Source organism: Fragaria vesca, linkage group LG2, assembly GCF_000184155.1.
Source record: "Fragaria vesca subsp. vesca linkage group LG2, FraVesHawaii_1.0, whole genome shotgun sequence".
NCBI classification, from domain to species: Eukaryota; Viridiplantae; Streptophyta; class Magnoliopsida; order Rosales; family Rosaceae; genus Fragaria; species Fragaria vesca.
Window position 1 is genome coordinate 22960071 of NC_020492.1, and position 19004 is coordinate 22979074.

Sequence of the window (19004 nt, forward strand, 5' to 3'; positions counted from 1 at the left end):
AAAAGGGTTGTGGCCACCACAGTGATAGCAGAAAGCGACCTCATCAGACTTTCAAACATAATGAGATTTGAGCAAGTTCAAAATTTCAGAGAAAGGAATGCATGTTTATCATGCTTAAAGCTTCAAAGTTATATTAGCCTTTCCCCCTTTTCGCTTAAAGCTGTAAGATGATGTTCTCCATTCTTAATACACCATGATTCAAACTATCTTCCAAAGTCCAGAAATTTGGTTATTAGGGCTGGCCTAGATACTAGACTGATCCCATCCCACTGAAACTACTTGAAGGCCTAAAAAAATTAAAGATGAACAATCGATAATAATGTTCAACACTATATGCGCGCTGTGAAGATTTCAATCCCAATCATATCAGATTTTTTTTTTTTTAAATTATCAAATTCAGATCCAGCCCAGCGCTGATCTGTGTCCATCATTGTGGTCAGCTATATGAATCTGGGGAATTTTACAATATCATAAGTAATTACTATGAATTGTAATAATTTCTTGACCTCTTAAATGAAACATATGAATAACCCTAGCAAACAAATACAAATGGAAATGTACGTAATTCGATCAGCCATACAATATCATAAGTAATTACTGTGAACTGAGATGAACAGAGATGGAAAAAAAAGATTTTGTCAAATTAAAGGGTAACAACTACAACTAACAAAGGAGACCCAGAAGGCCAGAACCCAGATCACAAATGAAAACTAGGGTTCCACGCTTTTCATATATAATTAAGAAAACAAACAAGATGATGAAACAGCATTCTCTCAGAAGAACCGACTTCTGCAGAATCCATATAAGCTAGTGGTTCCACAACGATTCATTGATCTGATCTCATAGACGCACCAACAGACTAAGCTGTAAAAGAAACAAAAAACAAAAACAGACGAAATTAGGAAAGAGATTAACTTTTGATTTTGTCTACAGCTATTGAATCTAAACTTGTCGACAGAACTATTAGACTAAAGCGGGGGCCTATATTCTTCTTACCTTGGTTGTTATCATAGCAGCTTAGTAGTAGCTAGAGAAACGAGATCAACATATACATAAACCGTCGTATTGGGACGTAGCTGCTAAGTTTATATCACGAGGGTTTTACAAAGAGAGACCAACAGAGCTCAGTTGGCAGTATGCCCACCTCCACATATCTCCATATAAACAAAGAAATCTCGATCGAGATCGATAGGAGGTGGACAGAATGCCAATAAACTCTGTATGAAACCCTTAGTTAAACCCCACATGAAGATCTTGATCATGATCGGAGCTACTCAAACACTGTTCATTGCATACTAATCAATCAACACATCCAAAACAGATAAACACAGTTGATGGACAGGATAGTAATAAGTGAGAAGATATGGAAGGAAGGTTGATGAGGGAGAGAGAAGGGTTTTGTTTCTATTTAAGGGAGGGAGAGGGGATGTAATAAATGGGAAGAGGGAGGAGTTGGCTGGGATATGGGTGTGGGTGTAATGGAGTAATTAATATTGAGAAGAGAGAAAGTGAGTGCAGGAGGAAGGAAAAGGTGGGGGATTCAATTGCAACTTTCAATTCAGGAAGAGACTCAATAGAAAAAGTCATGGCAGATTGGATGGTTCAACCTAGCTGAAAGAGAAGAAGCATTTTCAGAAGAAAAGGAAGGGAGGAAGGATTAATCAAATCATAGACTTCCTAGACAAAAAGACATAGATCTCATAGATGATCATCATGGTTTATTCTTCCTTCCCTTCCCTTCCTTCTCTTCCTTCCCTGCCTCCTCGTTTTTGATGAAATCAACATCTCTCTCTCTCTCTCTCTCTCTCTCTCTCTCTCGTTTTTCTTGCAAGCTCAAGACCTTCAACTTCACCAGGCCTGCACCTCCTCGTTTCTGCTGCCTAACAATAAAACACCACAGGGTCTACTCACCAAATAATTACGAAACAAAATCAGTTTCAGATTAGAACAAAGGAAACTAATTTAGCTGCAGGACATTTGCGGTTACTTTGGCTAACCATCTAGACCGTCTACATCCTTCCATGGCTGAAGTAATATAAATCAACTCCACACATTTTATTAGCAGATATTTTCTCTCTTTTCCCTTTTCTGTAAAATATTTATTTAGGTAGGCCTGCTGGGGTTTGAAATATGACGACTAAATTCATTCATCAACCTAAACTAGTGTAGCCAGCTTCATTTAAATGACGTCATGTTACCATTAATCTGTAGATTAGTTTTGTCGACGACTCTACTGGAGTACTGGCCGGTGACCCGGTGTATATACATCACTTTTAAGTTCAGATCAGGTGAATTATATATGAAAATCAGTTCACGAATACACACAGATATACATATGTAGCATCAGTATATATAGTTGATCATTGTATAGGCGTATACGTATAAGCTGTAAGCATTCTTCTATATAATTCTTTTACATTAAGGTATAAATGAACCAAGCAACTAATATGTAATATTTTAATCTGGTTATCCACATCGCATTATCATGCATATATTCTTACCGTTAACAAAATTGAAACCGAAAAAAATAATCATAAGTTTGTCTAATACAAGAGGTGGGAGACCTAGAGTTGAATAAGAGATACTCTTATTATGAGCGTTAATTTGATCGGATGAAAAATAAAAATAAAATAAAATAATTTAAAATCTCTAATCTTCATTAAATTTTCACACACTATGATTTGAAAACTTACACGGTGCATGTGAATCCGTTCCGTTCTTCCACAGAACCTCAGACCCTCAGTGATGAGGATTGAAGTGGCAAAAGAGCCGAACCCAGCTAGCTAACCTTCAGATGATGGTTTTGGGGTCCTACTAAACCACTAAGTGTGGAATCCTAGGTACCTCCACAAACAAATTCAATTTTGACCCGTATATTTTAACAACCATTAGCAACATATATCTCAAAAGATAGATAAACTTAGGTCAATGCTTCCTCTCCAATTATCACTACCATGTCATGTCGCAATTACACTTTTATCTCCCAGACTTCCACTACAGATAGTAACACAGTAATTCTCCTCCCTTTTCATTCATTGTGTCTCCATGTGCTGGCTTTTGATCGAGGTTTTTTTTTTTTTTTTTAATCAAATATTTTTTCTTTTATATTAGAATTAATTCGCTCATATCGATCTTCTTCCATAGTCTGAGTCTCAGAAATAGAGAGACTGAGACACGAAATCTTCTCCTTTGTCGATCGATACGTCCTACTCATCATGACCCCCACGGTCTTCCTTCATAATGTAACAAATCCCAGCAATGCTAGCTAGCCTTCTCCTTCTGCAAATTTTTAAGAGCAAACTTTCACAGCTCCCAAACTAGCTAGTAAATAGAAACAATTATGTGCATGCATTTATTAGACCAACCCAACTCATCAACCGCTTGCTTGCTCCGACTTCTTTCGTCTCTATGTATTAAATCTACTCTCAAGTCTCAACCAGGGGACATACCAATCGTACATTAAATTTTTACAGTTCGGTTTCAAACTTGAGCACGAGAAAACTACAGAGACGGATTTTTATGTTCATATGCGTATCTGGTGAGCTGTCCGCGTCGTCGTCTCATTAGTCTCTTCTGTTCTGCTGAGAGAGAGAGAGAGAGAGAGGGAGAGAGAGAGCCATATTACATACGAGTTGTCTTGCTGATATGAAATTGTGGTGTCAGAAATAAGTCATGATTGAATCATTGGGACAAAGAATACTTATTAACGAACACATGCACCGCTTCCTTGCTTTAATCTCATCCCAATTTCCAATTCATATATTGTCAGTCATGCAAATTAACTTAATTCGTTTATGTGATCCTGGAAGGGGAAGAGTGAACTCCACCAAGCAGCTGCTAGCAATGAACGTCTGCTAGTTACCTTTATCCAATTAATCTAGCTAGGGTTCAAGCACACGTTGAAGAGTATGATCACGATCAAGAAATTTATAATCAGTTACTATTAGATATAAATCTCTTGGTCAGTAACTAACTAGATAAACATTATTACATATTGAATAACCTTAGATCAAACTCATATATTACGTACAACTTCGAACAAATTTAACCAACTGGGGTAAAAAATTGTGTTAAGCCAACAAAGTATTACTTTTTCGTTGTTGAGTTGGATTTAAAGTTTGAATGACTTGGAAGAAAAGTTCATGCGCTTTGCTCCCTCCACTTTTTTGCAACCAAAAGTATATATATATACTTTTTTGTCTTCCCATACTTCTGTTTCCTTTTTGCAGTAGATAGATTAGCTAATGGCAGTGTGGGGAATGAGAATGGGTTCGTGGGGTTAATTTTCTTTACTGATAAATTAGTTTAATCGTTCGAAAATTCTTGTAAACATAAAATTTAGGACTAATTTCAGTTTACCCCATCAACTTTAGGTCGATCATCATGTTAGTCATTCTTCTTTCAATTTCATCAAAAACACCCCTCAACTCCCAATTTTCATCAGTCGCGCATGTTCAAACCTCCGATCTCCATCCAATTCTTTTGTCAAGTGATAACTTGATATCAAGAAAAAAGTCAAATTATGAAAGTTACCTTTTGGACCATTTTCTCCTCATATTGATACACATCTTCGTTCCCATCACAACCCCCTAACCTTGATGATTTTGGTGGGATTGAACGCAATTTGTCTATTTTTCCTTTTTTCTTTCTTCTTCATATCAAGTCATCACTTGACAGAGGAATTAGATAGAGATTGGAGGTTTGGACATGTGCGGCTGATGAAAATTGGGAGTTGAGGAATGTTTTTGATGAAATTGAAAAAATAAGGACTAACATGATAATCGACCTAAGTTGACGGGGTAAACTGAAATTAATCCTAAAATTTACAAAACCTAACATAAATATTACTTGAACAAATATAGAGTTCAAACTAATGTGTTGAAATGTGGTTAATTAGTCGTTCAATAATCTAGCAAAAACAAGAAAAAGAAGCAAGGCGGGTCCAAACGGAAGCGAGCAATATAGAGATTGCAAGCTCGATGCTTGGAATGAAATGGAGCCACTCCGGTTCATGATTGCCTCCTCCAATTGGTGGGGTTTTGTATTTATCAATCTAATCGATCCCACATACGACACTCTGTTTGTCACGTGTTGACGGAGAGCGCAATGCCGTATTTTGTCTTGGTTGCAAATTTGCAACGGTGATAATCATGCAACCATTGAAAAAAAAAAAAAAAATACGAAGAAGATTTAAACGGAGCTCTACCCAGGTATTTCTGAAAAGTTTTCAACGCAGGAATGATGAGTCTTTTGACGACATATCGTATACGTTCCGGATGCTCAGGTTTCTGCTGGCTTTACTGTCAACCGGGTTGGGAGATATAACTCATATAAGATATTAGTATCTTCAGTATCAGCTCGGTTAATCAAATTAATAGTGCGTGTACTATTGCAGGGAGGCGAAGTTGGCTTGCATGCATGGGACGTACGTACTCATGTATAGCTACTAGCTAGTACCGTACGAATATACGATGAGAAAACAGAGTATATCCGTATATAGTTCAGTATCTATTTGATCTTCTGTTTTATATTGGGACCTTGCCTTAAAATTTTGCATACTTAAAAAATCGTTGTCTAAAGTTTTGTGGGATCTTTTTGTTGATCTTTGCTCCATAAACAGAATTTGGTTAGACGGTTTCTGTTGCATCATGGTCTTAAACTCTTATTATCTGTTATTACTGTTTCCTGGATTGTATTTCGTTATAAAGTATAAACTACGTACTGGAACAACCAATGATACAACCAAAGAGGGATTATTTTGAACGTTGGAATCGATTTTTAACCATTATTGTGAAATTTTTATTGCTGATCGAAATAATTTTATCAAGGATCTGATATATACTGCCATTTGGTATCACTGTTTTTGCAGTAAGTTGGTTGGAGAGAGATAAACGAATAAAGCCTTAAATGGCTCCTCCAGATACTGTAACGTCTTGTACAATAACAGCTAGTTAGTTATTTGCAGCTTATATCTAAAGAAACCAAACTGGAAATTTGCTATTCACATTACCATTTCCGTACTGGAAAGAATCAAACCTCAGTCACCTATCAATTCGAATCGCTAGTGCGCGGTGGGGAAGAATGTTCAAGCCCACTTCATGAAATTATGTCGACAGAAAATGCTACAGGATATATAGACTTTTCCTTCATATAGAGAAATTCTACATAAAGACTTGATATGACAAGTCTGTTGGGCACTAGCAATGCGAAATGGTCTGATGATACAAAGTGAAGTCTCAAACGCTTCAGGTCATAAAAGTTTCTACAGAGTTCCCCAGTACAAAAGAAAACTGGCCTAATCACTATATGCATGCATGGAGGCTACAGGTGCCAATGCAAAATCGCCAGAATTCTTCCTATAATATATCAGCAGCAGCAGCTATATGGAGCACTGAATAGCCAGTTTGCTGATCAGAAATAACAATCTTATTTTGTTTTATAAACTATATAATAGGAATTATAAAATTCTAATTTACTTATGCCAAACAGCATATCTGTCGCCAGAGGTTGCCAGCGTCCACTCCCTCACGTCTGGGCACCAGGAACTATCCCCAATTTTCATACACACTTTCTCCCCAATTATAGCAGAATAGAGGTTTGGCTGGGCCTCCAGGATCCTTATAGATGATCGGCTGTGAATGTCTTTCTGCTTCCTAATTTGAATCTGCAGATAGACAAGTCCAATTGCTTAATAAAGGAATAACTTCTACTAGACAAAATCACACAAATCAATAAACAAACTAGCCACAATACTGCGTAGTGCATACCAGTTTCACAATCTGATCATGAATGGAATCACCCCAATCATAGAAGTGGTCATAGAAGACGGAAGGTATTCCAGGGTGAGTGAATATATATGCATAACCCTGCATAGAACATGAACGTAGAATGGAGTTATATTTCCTAGAGCTTTTTTAGGACATTTATGTCTAGATAAATAACTGTTACAATGCTTGAAGTTGCAAGAGGGCTTATATAACTCAATTTTGTGATGAAATATACCACTGGTTATAACAGCAGTAATGGCAGCAGGGACAAGAACACAATAGTATCACTTCAACAAGCCAACAACTGGAAAAACATTTTCTTACCTCCATGATATGATTTGAAGGGAATGGCCAGTGAGCCTGCAGACAAAATGATTATGAAGTGAGTGGATTAACTTTCATTCTGGGACCAAAAGCTCAATATATGAAAAGATAGGCACCGAGGAACACAAAAGTGACACATCCATGCAAAGCAAATGTACACATTCAGGCTGTATTGGGCCCAAAAGTTCAGGCCTAGCCTGAGTCACTCAGCCAAAAGAGGTAGGCTGAACTCTACCTCCAATTTGCATGAATTAATAATATTTTCTGAAAGTAATTGAAACTCTCAAGCAAGCATGTCATTACTCGTTAGACAGTGATACCACAAAAATATAATCCCAATTCAATTCTCTACTCGCATGCAATATGTGCATCTAAAGCAGGAATGACTTCAGCAGTTCCTAGAAGGCATTTTATTCACTTCTGCGGGATAGGAAATTTCATACTACCTGTGTTGAGCCTGTGTCATGGTTATCTAAGAATGTGACAGCTCTTGAAGGCCACAATCCAAGTACACCCGGTGGCTTCCCTTGGGGATCACGTAGGCGCCATAATTGTCCCTTGACAGCTTCCTACACAGAAGGAAGTGTGTTTATCACTAAAATATGGAGATACAAATATAACATGTTAAAATGAAATCTCAATGAAGATGTCAGTCTTGCAGAAATGAACAGATATCACATGTCTACTCAGCATAGACAGTATTACAAGATTGAAATCGGGAATTGTACTCCATCTGCATAGAAGATAAGATATTTTGATGTAATAGTTGCCTCTTAGTGTCCTATATGGAAAAAAACAGGTTCATCAAACTTGTCTGATCAGTTGGTGTAAAATACTGGATACTAATGGATATAATCGCCAAGACATGTATCCAATGGTCGGAACAAGAATGAATGAATATGTCCATTCTAGAGTAAGATGTGTGTGTGTGTGTGTGTGGTGGGTGTATTACACATTCAGGAGGGAGTTGAATATCTCAGTCCATTTGGAAATGGATGATACCTGAAGAATTCCCTTGGTTGTGAAGTCAAATGCAGTTGATAGCTGTCCTGTGCCATCAATCCAATTTATTATCTGCTGTCTGTGGCTATCTGCAAGACCATGGAACTCCATAAGCACTAGTAATAAATCCTTAAGACAGTCTACTCACTGCTAATTAATCCCTAAGACAGTGCCAAAAAGAAATAGAAAAAGAAAAAAAGAAAGAGCAAACAGGGAGACAGAATCTCCACCAAGTTACAATTTAAGTCAGATATCTATAAAAAGCAAACCAAAGTAAAGCCATCATTGAATCGGAGCTAGTATTTCTAAATTAACTATCAACCTTGAGGTACTTTAATAAAAAATTCAGACTAAAGCATCAGACATGGCTATAACTATATAACTGTATTCAGTACAGAATAATTGAAGTAACTGCAGTCATTGATCTGATCAGTATTTCATACCTTGATTGTAATCCAAGCCATCAGAATTGTAGTTGCAAGAATTCCAATACTCCCCAACAGAAAAAATTGGTTTTGCTCCCTCAATATACTCTTTCACATATTTAGCTGCATAACTGATTGAATATTTGAAAACAAAAAACAGAGTAAGCTGTAAATAATCCCAATTTATAAACCAAATAGACCAAAGCAAGAACTGAAATTAAGCTAATTGGAAGAAAAAAGGGCCTGTTAGTCAGTATAACTCTTACCCCTTTGCAAAATCAAATCGAAAATCCTGAAAACCAACAGTATGGCGAAGCCACAGTAGCCATGCAGTAATATCCTTTCTAACAAAAGGTTGACTATGATCAATATTTGGAACCCCATTGAAATTGTCTCCAGTACTTCGATTCCCCTTTTTGGGAAAAAAAAATAAAAAAATTAGACATCCAATGATATTAGTATTAAATCATAGATTAAACAGTCATTCAAGTATTAACTATAACAAATTTCATTACCAGTCCACCAGTGCAAGATGTGACGGCATGTTCATCCCATGACAATGGAATTCCATCATAACGATTGTATATTCCACCATGCCCTTGGGTAGTGCCAACACGATGATTGATAACTATGTCAGCCATCGGTCTAACTTTACATTGATTCATTTTTTGAAGTAAACCTTTTAATTGGTGCTCAGATCCATATTTAGAATTGAGGGAATATATGTTCTGAGGGAGGTAACCTACAATATGAGGAAAGCAAAGGGGACACGCTGATCCAGTCATCTGTATACAGAAAGAATAAAAACCAACTTGATGAATTTTGTTCACTGACCTTCTGGGGCAATGGAATGAGTAGATGGTGGCAACCATGCTGATGTAAATCCAGATTTTGCAATATCTGGAACTTTACTTTCTAAATGTTTCCACCAGTCATGTTTATGAGATTCCCAGTTAAAGGCCTGCCATCAAACAATGTGCTTAATGTTCATCAATAGCTAAAGATGGTCAATAATCCAGATATGATGGTGTTTCATACACCTAAACTGCAACTATCTTACTTATCCCAAAAAATGACTAAGCACCTAAGGAGATTGTCAAATATACCTGTAAAAGAATTTCTCTTCCATTACGTATTGATGCACCTGCATATCCAACAGCATATTTTAACATTGATAATAGGAGCTAGACACACAAAATATACTAAACATCAATTGCCCCAATATCGTTGCATAACCTATCCCCTGACCATATGTTTCACTGTGCAAACATTGGTACAGTTGAAACTGGAATATATGGAACACTACAGCGTGTCAGCTCCTGCAAACCTTTTCAGGAACTGGATACTAACTCTCATTTCTTTACCATGGATAAAAAAAGTTTGCTTAAACTTATAACACATCAACTTTTGCCCAACTGTACCCACAAATAGTTCTTGTGTCCCGTAGGTCGGGAAAAACATGAAAATTTTATATGGAAAGGAGACAAACAACTACAAGGCCGAATCTGTTCCTATTCAAACAGGTAATGTTAAGGTCTAGATGTTCTTGGAGACTCCACATTCGTTTTAGATAAACAAATATCTGCATTTTAATACCACACTCGAGTGACTCGACCATTTAGATCCTTGATTTGTCTAAGATTATTTTACCATCAGGGGAAAGAAACATACCAATATCAGTCTGTTGATTGTGTTCCTGATAATCCTGCACCTGCATTTCAACAAATTAGGAGATCAGTGAAAAACATGCAACAGGACAGTTTGAGTGCTACAATTTTGAAGAGATCATGATTGTTTCAAATCTTGCCATATAAACTACAAAAAAATTAAAGAGAGAGATTGGTGAGGCTTGCATACAATGCTACGGTCACCCATTTCAATTCAGTATGTAGTTTTCCAACACCAGATTGCAGAGGTAAAGCACCAACAATTGTCCTACATGAATGAGCAAGATGAGAAGAAAAGCAATAATATTTCCTTAGTGTCTCTCTTTTCAATGATCAGGTTAAACAGACTTAAAACAGATTAGATTTCTTGACAAGCACTTTCACAGTTTCACATAAGCTACTAAAAAAATGGAAATTTGAGAAATTCATATGGACCGACTTCGTTTAAATAGCAAATGACTGATACCCGATTTTAGCATAAACGGCAAAGGAGAGGTTTAGATAACAATCATCCCAGCAATAAATCACAAAACGAAAAGAGAGCAAAAGGTTTATAGAAAGTACCAAAGCTAAGGTTGCGATCGCAGCAGCTTGGGTCTGAGCTCGAACGGGTGGGCTATAAATATTAATATAGGGGACCCGACTGGTTGAAAATTCGGAGTCCTCCACCATTAGGAGAGAACAATGGTATATTGGTATTGATTTGGTTGGACCAACTGGACGGACGGAAGGGAATTTCGAATTTCAGAAAAAAGGGGATTGGAAATGAAAAGGAAGGTGTAAGGTTTTGTTTGGTTTCAGAATATGGGGGGATCCGATCCGATCGACTTAACTTAGCCCCGTTTGCCCTTTCTGCATTTGGAGGGAATGTTCATATTCAACGGCAATCTTCGAGCAGAAGCTAAGCAATACAATATGTGGGGGTAAATCAGACTTTTCGATATGAGGTGTAGGTGGGCTCCTATAGTGACATGGACGGTGGAAAATGCTTTGAGAGGAACATGATTACATCATTCGTGGGGACAGCAGTCCACCTATGTATCTTTTATTTTTATTTTTTATTCACAAGATAATATCTGTCGAAAAGGACTTTTACACGACAGTGAGCATTTCTTCTCCTAGTTTGTTTCGATTGAACGACAATCCGGGAGGTGTCGTTTGCGGTTGCGAGATGTTAGGCTTGGATAAAATAATTTTAATTTTTATAGAAATTTTAAAATTATGAAAATTACAATTTTATAAATTTAAATTTCATTAATTAAGAATTTCGTTGTTTGGATTTTATGACGTAGAGTTTTAAAATGACAAAAATTTGTATTTAGATTAACCTCAATCAAAGGAATTGACAAATGACACATATTTTGTGAGGAATTCAAGTTATGAATTTATGCTCTCAAATTTCACAATTATTTTTCCGTGAAAATTGTTAATTCCACAAGATAAGAATCTAAACAAGAGAAACAGTTTTAAGAAATTAAGAATTCTTTATTTTTATTAAATTCCCGGGAATTCACTCGTATTCAAACAGATAAGAGAAACGGTCTTAAAAAATTGAGAATTCCTTAGGGTTTTGATCTTTTTATGTTGCTCGTCGATCGCTTAGATTTGAGGGTTAGGGTTTGGCGCGAATTGAGACTCGTGCTGGGAATAAGTTCAGAGTGGGACGAAAGATCGGAAGCGGCTCGTTCGGGGAGATCTATCTCGGTACCAATATTCAGACAAACGAAAAGGTTGCGATTAAGCTGGAAAATGTGAAGACAAAACATCCTCAGTTGCGGTATGAATCCAAGTTGTATAGGATCCTATAAGTAGGAACTGGGATATCAAATCTGCGGTGGTTTGGAGTTGAAGGAGATTACAACGTTTTAGTAATGGATTTGCTAGGCCCTATTCTTGATTACTTGTTTAACTTGTGCAGTAGGAAACTTTCTTTGAAGACAGTTCTTATTGCTGGCAGATCAAATGATCAACCGTGTTGAATTTGTTCATTCCAAATACTATCTACATCGTGATATCAAGCCAGACAATTTTCTCATGGGATTAGGAAGGCGTGCAAATCAGGTTTAATTTGCTCTAGTTTCCTATATATGCAATGCTGATCTACTTTGGTTTTCTTTGAGTGTGTATTTCATATATTGAGGTGCTCATGCTAGTCCTCTTTTGTAGGTATACATGATTGATTTTGGTCTGGCTAAGAAATATCGGGATAGTACAACCCTTCAACATATTCCTTGTAGAGAAAACAAGGATTTGACTGGAACAACAAGATATGCAAGCATGAATACCCACCTTGGAATCGAGCAAAGCCGGAGGGATGATTTGGAGTCTCTTGGTTATGTCCCGATGTACTTCCTTAAAGGAAGTCTTCCTTGACAGGGGCTAAAAGCTCAGAAGAAAATTAGTGAGAAAAAGGTTTCTACTTCAATTGAGGAATTGTGTCGTGGTTATCCAACAGAATTTGCATCATATTTCCATTACTGTCGCTCACTACGATTCGATGACAAGCCAGACTATTTTTATCCGAAAAAGATTTTCCGTGATCTCTACATTCGTGAAGGTTTCCAGTTTGATCATGTGTTTGACTGGACAAATTTGAAGTATCAGCAATCACAGCTGGCTACACCTCCAAGCCGTGCCCTAGGTGCTGGAACTAGTTCGGGAATGCCGCATGCTCCTGCCATTGTGGACAGGCCGATAGCTGAGGAAGATGGGCGGAGAATACCAGGACTAAATTATGCGTGTGTCAAGGCAGAGAAATTCAATTGCTACTGATTCTGCAATAACTAGAGAAAATAATATGTTATCAAATCCCGATATGATGGGGCGGTCTAGTGGATCATCATGGAGACCTGCTGTTTCCAGCAGTCGTGAAGGATTTGGAAGAAGTGAGTCTGAATACCGTGTTCGCACAAACGATGCTAGTCCTGGAACAGGCCATAGAATTTCGAGTGGCCAAAGAAGTTCACCGGTTGAGTCATCCGACCCCACTCGTACCGGAGGACATAGTTCACAAATTAGAAACTATGATGAAACTGCCATTAGAGGCCTCGAGGGCCTGCAGTTAGACCATGAGGTGATCGAGAATCCATTAATTACTAGATGATATATGGTGCCGACTGCTGACTTCTGCTTGTTGCTGTAAATCTCTTAATTTGATTGTATGCTTTCTTCAACAACAAAAAAAACAAAAAACAAAAAGACTTTTACACGAGAATTTTAAAATGTATTGTGGAAAAACCGAACACAAAACTTTGCAGAAGCTTTTCTAGTGTTCTTCTTGGTAAGAAATAAGGTTACAAACCTAAACTATATGCAGAGAGGTTGAGTGATAAACTATATGTGGCAGTAATACTGAGATCACCGCTGTTTGAGGAGACCAGTAGCAGCCACCATGTTGTAGAAGAGGAGACCAACAACACTATACAACCCACAAAATAGCTGTCACACACTTACACATATCTCACACCTCTAAAGTCAACTTAAACTAGATTAGTTTAAATTCAAACTAATATCCAACACTAAAGTAGATTATACAAGTAAAGCCAAATATACAAGTAACATATAATTAAAAAGTAAAATGTAAGCCTAGAATATCTCACACCTCTAAAGTCAACTTAAACTAAATTAGTTCAAATTAAAACTAATATCCACCACTAAAGTAGATTATATAAGTAAAGCCAAATATACAAGTAACATATAATTACACAGTAAAAGGTAAGCCCGAAAGGAGACCACAAGTCCACAACAACCATGTATCCACTGAATCAGGCCACAACACCCATGTATCCATACTTATACGAGCACCGCCATACCACATCCATACCTCCAATACAAAAGTCCAAATGCACTTGAGGTTTGATGATAGTCCCGTATTGGGCACATATATAGCAAACCAGAGTTCTCCTAGTTATGAACAATCTTTGGTTCTTCTGCCTTTGTGCTATAAGAACTGGGGCATTTGCACAAAACATCATTCTCCTTAGCAATGCGCCACTTGGATTTTTTGGCATTGCCGCCCTCGCTATCAGGAGAACTGATGGCTGGATACTTTCTTAATTTGAGCTGGCGGCCCTGCTTCCTCCCATGGCTACTGGGTGCCTTAACCATCTTTGGTTCTTATTCATCAGTGTCTGTGTCTGATTCATTAGAGCCATGTCTACTGGGTTGCTTGATCATATTTGGTTCTTCTTCATTAGTGTCTGATTCATCATAGTCATGTATAAAATAGTGTTTACCTAGTCAGCTATCGACCAACACTAGTATATTTTTTTTTTCTTCTTTTTTTTACTGTTTTTAAAGCGTGTGTAAATTTTTTTAACGCCTTCCAAATTTTCAATTCACACTGAAATTCGCTCTAGGGTTTTATCAGGGTACAAAGCAGAACCGCCAAAGCTGAAATGACCATACACCCCGAAAACCAGTTCCAGCTCTAATGAAGTCTCTAATCAACCTCCACAACTCCCCCGATCACTGAAAATGGAAAACCCAGACACTACAAAACCCACAAGATCACCACCACCCCCGCCGCCGCAACAACAACCAGACCCCAAGAAGCTCAAAATGTCCACCACCACCACCGACGACGAACAAACCGCCGCCACCACCCAAAAGCAACGCCTCAAACGCCGCAAGGTCGCAATCTTCTTCGCCTACTGCGGCGTCGGATACCAAGGAATGCAAAAGAATCCCGGCGCCAAGACCATCGAAGGCGACCTCGAAGAAGCCCTCTACCTCTCCGGCGCCGTTCCGGAGCAAGACCGCAGCAACCCCAAGCGTTACGACTGGGCCCGCTCGGCCCGGACCGATAAGGGCGTCAGCGCCGTGGGCCAGGTCGTGTCGGGTCGGTTCTATGTCGACCCGCCGGGGTTCGTGGACCGCCTCAATTCGCACCTCTCCCCGCAAATTCGGATTTTCGGGTACAAGCGCGTGACGGCGTCGTTTAATGCGAAGAAGTTTTGTGATCGGAGGAGGTATGTTTATCTTATTCCTGTCTTTGCTCTTGATCCGAGTGCGCATAGGGATAGAGAGAGTGTGAAGGCTAGTTTGGGGTCTGATGAGGAGTTTGTTAAGTGCTTGGAGTGCTCTGATAGGGGCCGAAAAGTCGGTGGATTAATGGGTAAGCGCACTTATCAATTGAGAGGAGGTAATAGTTACAATTCGGAATCGGTAACCGAAATTAGCACTAATGATGATATGAAAATCGACAATGATATTGAGGGTGAGGATAATGTGGTGGTTGGCAATGCTGATATGAACTCTGCGGAGGAGGTGAATGGAGGGGAGAAGAAGGCTGTGGAGGGGAGCGGGTTTTGTTACGGTGAGAAGGAGAAGGAAAGGTTTAATAGGATCTTGAGTTGTTATCAGGGTACTCACAACTTCCATAACTTCACCACTAGAACTAAGGCTGAGGACCCTGCTGCCATACGGTACATTATTTCGTTCAGTGCAAATGCCACGGTTACGGTTGAGGGTATTGAGTTTGTGAAGTGTGAGGTTGTGGGGCAGAGCTTCATGCTTCATCAGATTAGGAAGTTGATTGGGCTGGCGGTGGCGATCATGAGGAACTGTGCTCCTGAGTCGTTGTTAGAAAGAGCTTTACAAAAGTAAGTGCTTTGGTATTTTATTGTTACTCTTGTACTTTTGTTTGAGATAGTATGCAAGTTCTGAATGAAGTTTATGTACATTGTAGGGATGTTAACGTTAATGTGCCGACGGCTCCTGAGGTTGGTTTGTACTTGGATGAGTGCTTCTTCTCATCATATAACCAGAAATGGGGAGATACTCATGAGGAAGTGTCAATGAAAGGCTATGAGGCAGAGGCGGAAGCTTTCAAAATGAAGCATATATACACTCATATTGGAGCTACTGAGCATAAAGAAGGTGTTGTGGGTCTCTGGTTGCACTCTCTAAATCACCGCAATTATCCGGATTTAGGTGCTGAGAACAATGGAGACACCAGCAATGGAAAGACTGCCGAGATCTCCAGTACTGACAACAATGGAGACACCATCAACTGTAAAACTGCTGATATAAGTGCCGACAACAATGGAGATACCAGCAACGTGAAGACTGCCGATATCTCCAGTGTTGACAACAATGGACATACCAGCATCTGTAAAACTGCTGATATCAGTGCTGAGAACAATGGAGATACCTGCAACGGAAAGACTGCTGATATCACCATTGCTGAAAACAATGGAGACACCAGCAAGTGTAAAACTGCCTATATCAGTGCTGACCACAGTGGAGATGCCAGCAATGGAGACACCACGGTGGAAAAAAAGACTGATGATATCGCCAGTGCGGATAACAACCAGGACACCAGCAGGGCCGAGTAACTTGTTTCAGAGATGATCAGGTTTCTTCCATGTACGCTTATTTCTTTCTTCAGTATTCACAAGTTACAACTGACTATTAGCCTACACAACCTTTCACATCTTCTAGGAAACAATTAGTAGTTCTTGTGAAGCTGCATTGTAATGGAAACTTTGATGTATTACTCATGAATTAGAGAGGTTTATTGCTGAAAATTATTTGCTACTGGGCCTCTAAACCATTGTCTGAGAGCCCAGAATGTAAAGCCCAGTTACCAAGGGCCTTGCTAGTTTCATCTCCATAGTCAAAGTCATCAACTTTCAGCTTACTCTTGGAATCAACTTTATTGGGCGTTGAATTAAGTTGTTTAAATCAGAAAATCCAACTTCCATTCCTGAGGTTGGGGAGAGGAAGTCTAAATGGCCGCGGCTGATTGGACCCAACTCCCACCGGAACTCGTAGAATCAATCTCCAAAAAGCTCACAATCTTCGCCGACTATCTCCGATTCCGATGCGTCTGTCACGGCTGGCAAGCCTCTATTCCCAAAACTCCAAACCACCTTCCTCCTCAGCTCCCATGGCTGATGCTCCCCCAATCCCAGCCCAACCAATCACACCGCGCCTTCTACAACCTCTCCAACAGCAGAGTCCACTTCCTCCACCTTCCCGAAGCTTCCCACCGCAAGCGCCGCTGCGGCTCCTCCCACGGCTGGCTCGTCATCCTCGACGAAACCCCCTCCGTCCTCCTCGTTAACCCCCTGACACGTGGCAAGCGCCACCTCCCTCCGCTCTCCGCCTTCCCTAACGTCGTTAGTTTCGATCACTCCCAAATTGGGCGGGAATACGTCCTCCGGTCCCTCTCCGGCGAGCTCTACACCCGCAGCTTGATCCAAATGCGTGACTCGTTTGTGAAGAAGCTGGTGCTGTCTTCCAGTCCGGTGGAAGACGCCGGTTTTATTGCGCTGACGATTGTGAATCAGACCGGTGACTTGGCGTTTTGTAGGGAGGGGGACGAGAATTGGAGTTTCATAGACGAAGCAAGATGCTATTCGGAGGATGTTATTTTTTTTAATGGCTTGTTTTATGCAGTTGATAATCATGGCATTGTTGCCGAGTGCGACGTGAAAGGTCCGTCCCCTGTTGTTAGGATCATTCAGACGCCGAGATTGGATGATGCGGATATGAGGTATTTGGTGAATTCGGGGGCTGATTTGTTGTTGGTTAGCAGGTATTTGGATGTTGATCATGATATTGTGAACGATGATGCAAATGTGAATTACAGAACTGTGGGATTCGATGTTTTTAGGATGAATTGGATGGGGCCGAGGTGGGAGAAGGTTGAGAACTTGGGTGATAGGATGCTGTTTATTGGGGAGAACTCTTCATTTTCATTGTCGGCATCTGATTTTCCAGGATGTGTGGGGAACTGTATTTATTTTACGGATGATTACTCCGAGTTGAACTATGAAAGTGGAGTTGGGGGATATGATTCTGGCATTTTCAGACTGAGGGATGGAATGATTCAAGAATTGCCCCCGTATCCAAGGAATTCAGATTACCAGGTACATTGGCCTCCCGGCTCCTTACCGCTTTGGGTTATTCCCAATCCATGCTAATACAGGATCTTAAATGTAAGTAATCGCAATTGTTCACCCTTTGTATACTAAATTATGTGGAGCTGCTGTGTAGATAGGGTATACTGTTGATTGAATTCGTTAAGTTCTGGTGGTTGTAGTGTTATGTAATGTTTTGTTTGTAGTATATTCTCTGTTTCATGTACTTGCTCATAAACAATCTGTAAATGCCCACTGTTTCTTGAAATAAATATCGAATAAACCATTGTATTTGGGATGTCCTATGAAGCTGAATAAACTGCATGGTACTAGATCAAATAAAAATGTTAAATGGTGGTGTATGAATGTATGGTAATAACTGCATCATGTTCTGTACAAACCTTGCCACCAGACAGATTGAGATTGATTAGTTGAGTTTCTTGAACTTGATTTGCATCATGTTCTGTACCACATGTCCGGTACTCTGATGCTGCATCCACATTGAGGTTTGTTTAAACATAGTTCTTAACCATGCTACTCTTACCTGATAAGAGTTTAGTCCTATCCCATTGATAAACATACATAGCACTCTGCATTACAATGAAATAGATTATCTGTTCAAGTAATCATTTAACAGGAGCTGATTGGTTAACATCGAGCTGAGCTAGTTAACACTCTGCACTTCTGTTCCGTTTAAATAGTTTTAGCGCCTTCAAGGGGCATTGGTGATTTACCATGTTTCTTGTTCTAGTAGAAGACCCAAGTTTCTTCTTCATCTAGTTTTTTCCTTTTCCACTATACAAGTTTTGTTTGGCATGTCGGTAAAAGACTCAAAGCATTTAGTGGTGACTACTTTTTTTCTTCCATGTTACTGCCTCTGGCCTCTGCCCACGAGAAAATTGGCACATATGCAACTGTCTCTGGTTTCTGCAGCTCTGAAACTGTGGGAGG

The 19004-nt window shown here is 39.3% G+C and overlaps 3 protein-coding genes and 1 pseudogene across 3 annotated transcripts; 3 read left to right on the forward strand and 1 right to left on the reverse strand.

Annotated features, from left to right (window-relative positions):
• Nucleotides 1-6121: 6121 nt before the first annotated feature.
• Nucleotides 6122-10905, reverse strand: LOC101294133 (probable alpha-amylase 2-like). Its single transcript, XM_004291269.1, has 13 exons — nt 10750-10905; nt 10376-10453; nt 10190-10229; nt 9625-9662; nt 9353-9479; nt 9034-9260; nt 8785-8930; nt 8537-8649; nt 8094-8182; nt 7538-7660; nt 7092-7127; nt 6768-6866; nt 6122-6664 (listed from the first exon to the last, which is right to left on the reverse strand). The coding sequence occupies exons 2-13, from the start codon at nt 10391-10393 to the stop codon at nt 6473-6475; spliced, it is 1248 nt and encodes a 415-aa protein (XP_004291317.1). The 5' UTR covers nt 10394-10453; nt 10750-10905; the 3' UTR covers nt 6122-6472.
• Nucleotides 10906-11156: 251 nt separating this feature from the next.
• LOC101302528 lies at nt 11157-13288 on the forward strand (annotated as a pseudogene).
• A 1373-nt stretch (nt 13289-14661) lies between these two features.
• Nucleotides 14662-16822, forward strand: LOC101302811 (tRNA pseudouridine synthase A, mitochondrial-like). The gene is made up of 2 exons (XM_004292878.1): nt 14662-15788; nt 15875-16822. The coding sequence occupies exons 1-2, from the start codon at nt 14662-14664 to the stop codon at nt 16521-16523; spliced, it is 1776 nt and encodes a 591-aa protein (XP_004292926.1). The 3' UTR covers nt 16524-16822.
• A 74-nt stretch (nt 16823-16896) lies between these two features.
• Nucleotides 16897-18389, forward strand: LOC101294424 (F-box protein SKIP23-like). Its single transcript, XM_004291270.1, has one exon. It carries the CDS (start codon nt 16920-16922, stop codon nt 18114-18116), a length of 1197 nt encoding a protein of 398 aa, XP_004291318.1. The 5' UTR covers nt 16897-16919; the 3' UTR covers nt 18117-18389.
• Nucleotides 18390-19004: the final 615 nt, after the last annotated feature.